Source organism: Octodon degus, unplaced genomic scaffold (genome assembly GCF_000260255.1).
Source record: "Octodon degus isolate 3935 unplaced genomic scaffold, OctDeg1.0 scaffold00145, whole genome shotgun sequence".
NCBI classification, from domain to species: domain Eukaryota; kingdom Metazoa; phylum Chordata; class Mammalia; order Rodentia; family Octodontidae; genus Octodon; species Octodon degus.
Window position 1 is genome coordinate 7,627,327 of NW_004524721.1, and position 3,457 is coordinate 7,630,783.

A 3,457-nucleotide genomic window follows, 5' to 3' on the forward strand; every position below is an offset into this window, starting at 1 on the left:
TATATATTTCTCTTTTTTATTTTCATGGTTTCTTTTATTTCAGCTTTCATGCCCTTAAGGATGAGATGTTTACCAGACGCACGCTATTTCGTCAGTTTGCAGTAGTTGCTGATACATCCTTCAATTACATGGTAAGTACATATAATGTGTAGTTACCATTCATCTCTTCAAAAACATATGTCTAGTTTTTTCTGTTCTTATTTGTAATTTCTTGAGCTCCTGTCATTATACACTCTGGAGACAATACATGATGGTCACTCTCTATTAGATGCCAAGTGCATAAGGCAAACAACTTAGTCCAAAACAGCTTAGTCCATCTTGAGTCAAGATATGTAAACCAATTGCTACGGTGCAATTTGATTGAGCTATCAATGAGGAAAATGAAAATTTCAGAGGAGGAGTGTCTCATTCTGGCTGGGAGTACCAGTCATATGCTTATTTTTGGTAATGGATAAAACAGTGGGAAATATCAAGGATTCAGTCATTTCTGAAGAGGAAAAAGAAATAAATACAAGGTATCTCATTTTTTATACTAAATGTTGAGCTTGTTAACTTTTCATCACTGTAACAAAACATTGAGATGAACTGCCTTGATAGCAGAGTTTTGTTTAGCTCAGAGCTACAGAAGTTCAAAGCACAAAAGCATTCACAGGCTTTTGGCCAAGTTGCCCTTGACTGTGTCATCTCCTGGCATAAAATAGTGGTAGGAATGTGTGTCAGAACAAGTGATCATAACTTGAGCTGGTATTGCAGTTACACTGTCATTGCTGAAACATGATTCCCAGCGCCTACAGCTCAGAGGAGGAAAGACAAAATTCACTGTGGCTCTCAGTTTTCTTTTATGTTGCTGAGTAGTGTCCTACTGTATAAATAGAACAAAGTATGTGCATCTATCATTCCCATGTTAGACATCTGAACTGTTTTCTAGCTGGGAAATGTAAGCATTTTGTCATTCTAGAGTTTTTCTTCCCAGTATCCTTTAAAGATCAGAAGCTTTTAATTTTAATAAATATGAAGTTAACTCTTTTTCTTGTAGCAGGTTGTATTTCATATTGCTGGGACGGTAGCTCTCATTGCACATAAACTTCTGATGATACGATTTTGATCTTCCTCTTCCTATTGAAATGTACTGGTTTCTGTGTTCCATATTAAAGGGTGTATATGTATGAGTCTATTCCTAAACACATTGTTCTACTTCATTGATTTGTCAATCTTTTTTGTCAATAACACACAGTCTTAATAGCGTGATAGTAAGAGGGAGTATAAATCCTTTGATTTCATTCCTTTTCTTCAAGGTTATCTTGACAGGCTAGGGAGATAGCTCAGTAGAATAAGTGCTTGCTTGGCAAGCACAGGGTCCTGAGTTCAATCCCTGGTACTGAAAAAAAAAAAAAAAAAGATCATCTTGACAGTTCTCTATTCATAACACTTAATGCATTTTTAGGATTAGCAAATACATTTCTAAAAAAGTTGCTAGGGTTTTATCAGGATTTTGTTGAATTGTATTTCTTAAGTCTCTTCAGCCAGTAATATATCACATTCAGTCTAAAACTACATTAATTGTATCTTTGGACAACGATATGCAATGTATTAATTATTGCTACTGTCCTATTAACCTGTTTAGAAACTGTCTCGTTGCTATTTCTCTCTCATTAAAATCAATATAAAAAAGAGTACAAAAAGAAAATACGTTTTTCAATATGCAGCAGAGTACTACACAGCCATAAAGAAGCATAAACCCCAGACACTTTTAGGTAAATGGATGCACCTTGAGAACCTAATTTTAAGTGAAATAAATTGGATACAAATGTTTAAAAAATTAAAATAAAATTGCATCAATAGCAAAGATGTCTTAACACATGAAGTAATTAATGCCTTATGGCAAGCTGGTACATATAGTGATCTGGAAAAACTTTACTACTATTCCAGTTTTTGCTTGGCTTTTCAGTTATCTCCCTCTGTATTATTTCACCAGTCATTACCAAGGATCTGGTACAGAGTGGGTAAGGAAGTCTCTTTAAACTGGACACCTGAAGTGGGTCCTGGTTTTGGCCTCTCTTCGTCTGAGGTCAGAGAACCTTTGACAACTCTTGCCCATAGTCTTCAGGTTGGCAAATGCCCTCAAAGGAAGTGGGGGCTGCTAGAAGAGACCTTGGGTTCCCATCTGTCTTCACCTAGTCTTAGACTTGAGTACTTGGGATGTTTTTTCCATCATTTTATGGACTACCTTGAAGAAAATAAGAAATAGAAACCTTATTTTGATTTAAATTCAACTCCTGTGTTCTATTTGCTGGTAGCTTTCTGTGTCATGTCCATAATACCTTTGCAGGGCATTTTGATTCATGCCTTTCTAGAGACTTCTGCCTTTCTTTCTTGGAAGCCATGTATCCTTGTACTTATGTCTGGGACCAAAGAAAAAGATTTCTGAGGTCTTTCTCTCAACCAAATAATAAATAAGTTTAAAAAGTAGATGTTCCCTGTGATTCATTCTTCTCTCTTTAACTTATTTAATAATTTTTATGGTTCTCATTTTATTTATTCTTTTCTCCTCCTTGGAAGAATAAAAATATATGGAAATCCAGGCTTACCACTCAATCCTCTCATATATTACCCCAGTCGCTCTTTCACAGTCACAGTGAGAGTGGGTTAAGACAGTCTTGCGTGACATGCTAAAGTGGCAATGGTGGAAGCGATGAGGGAGAGATGGCATACACCAAGGGTAGGAAGCGACTGCAGTGGTGCATGTGAGGGGCAGTGGTGGCTTGGACCCCTTGGGAGAGTAGATGGTAAAATCAGGAGATGTCTGCCTGGGACACTATACGCCACTTGCAAGCAATTTGTTCTGAGTACAGAGTAAGATGAATTCATCTTTAAAAATTTGTACTTGGTTACTGAAGGAGGCCTCATACAAGGCATGTTTTTTAAAATCTTGAATCTAAGATGTGCTCAACACAAGCTTAAGATTTTATGTCACTAAAAGAGAAAAACTTGTGCACACTACACTGTGACAACCTTCTATGGCAAGATGCAACTTGGTTTTAGAGGTGTCAAAACATCAGCAGGATATGACTTTAGAAGCAACAAGATAAGATGTTACATAATACCAATAACAAATAAAAGTATATGCACAAAATTTCACATTCTGCAAGGTCATATTCAAATAAAATGCACATAGAAAATATTTATGTAAGACCCCGGGGTCGCAGGATCCTGAATAGACCCAGAACACAGGCCTGGCGAGTGACAGGACCTGGGGCCGCTGGATCCTGAATAGACCCAGAGTGCAGGCTCAGCGAGTGAGTGAGATGACCCGGGGCCCGTGGATCCTCATTCGACCCTGGCTGTAGGCCCAGCATAGAACCCTTCAGCAGAACTCCCTGCAAAGAGGCTAGAGGCAAGACCCACCCAGCTGATTCAGGAGCAGAACATCTTGCCAGAGAGACACAAAAGGTTCAAC

At 37.9% G+C, this 3,457-nt stretch overlaps 1 protein-coding gene across 1 annotated transcript in view; it reads left to right on the forward strand.

The window, feature by feature from the left end:
• CUNH10orf67 (chromosome unknown C10orf67 homolog) overlaps positions 1–3,457 on the forward strand; it is a 137,356-nt gene that overhangs the window by 126,730 nt on the left and 7,169 nt on the right. The window contains exon 12 of the mRNA XM_023701982.1: positions 44–131. Coding sequence (XP_023557750.1) covers positions 44–131 — 88 coding nt within the window. The remainder of the gene's footprint in view (positions 1–43; positions 132–3,457) is intronic.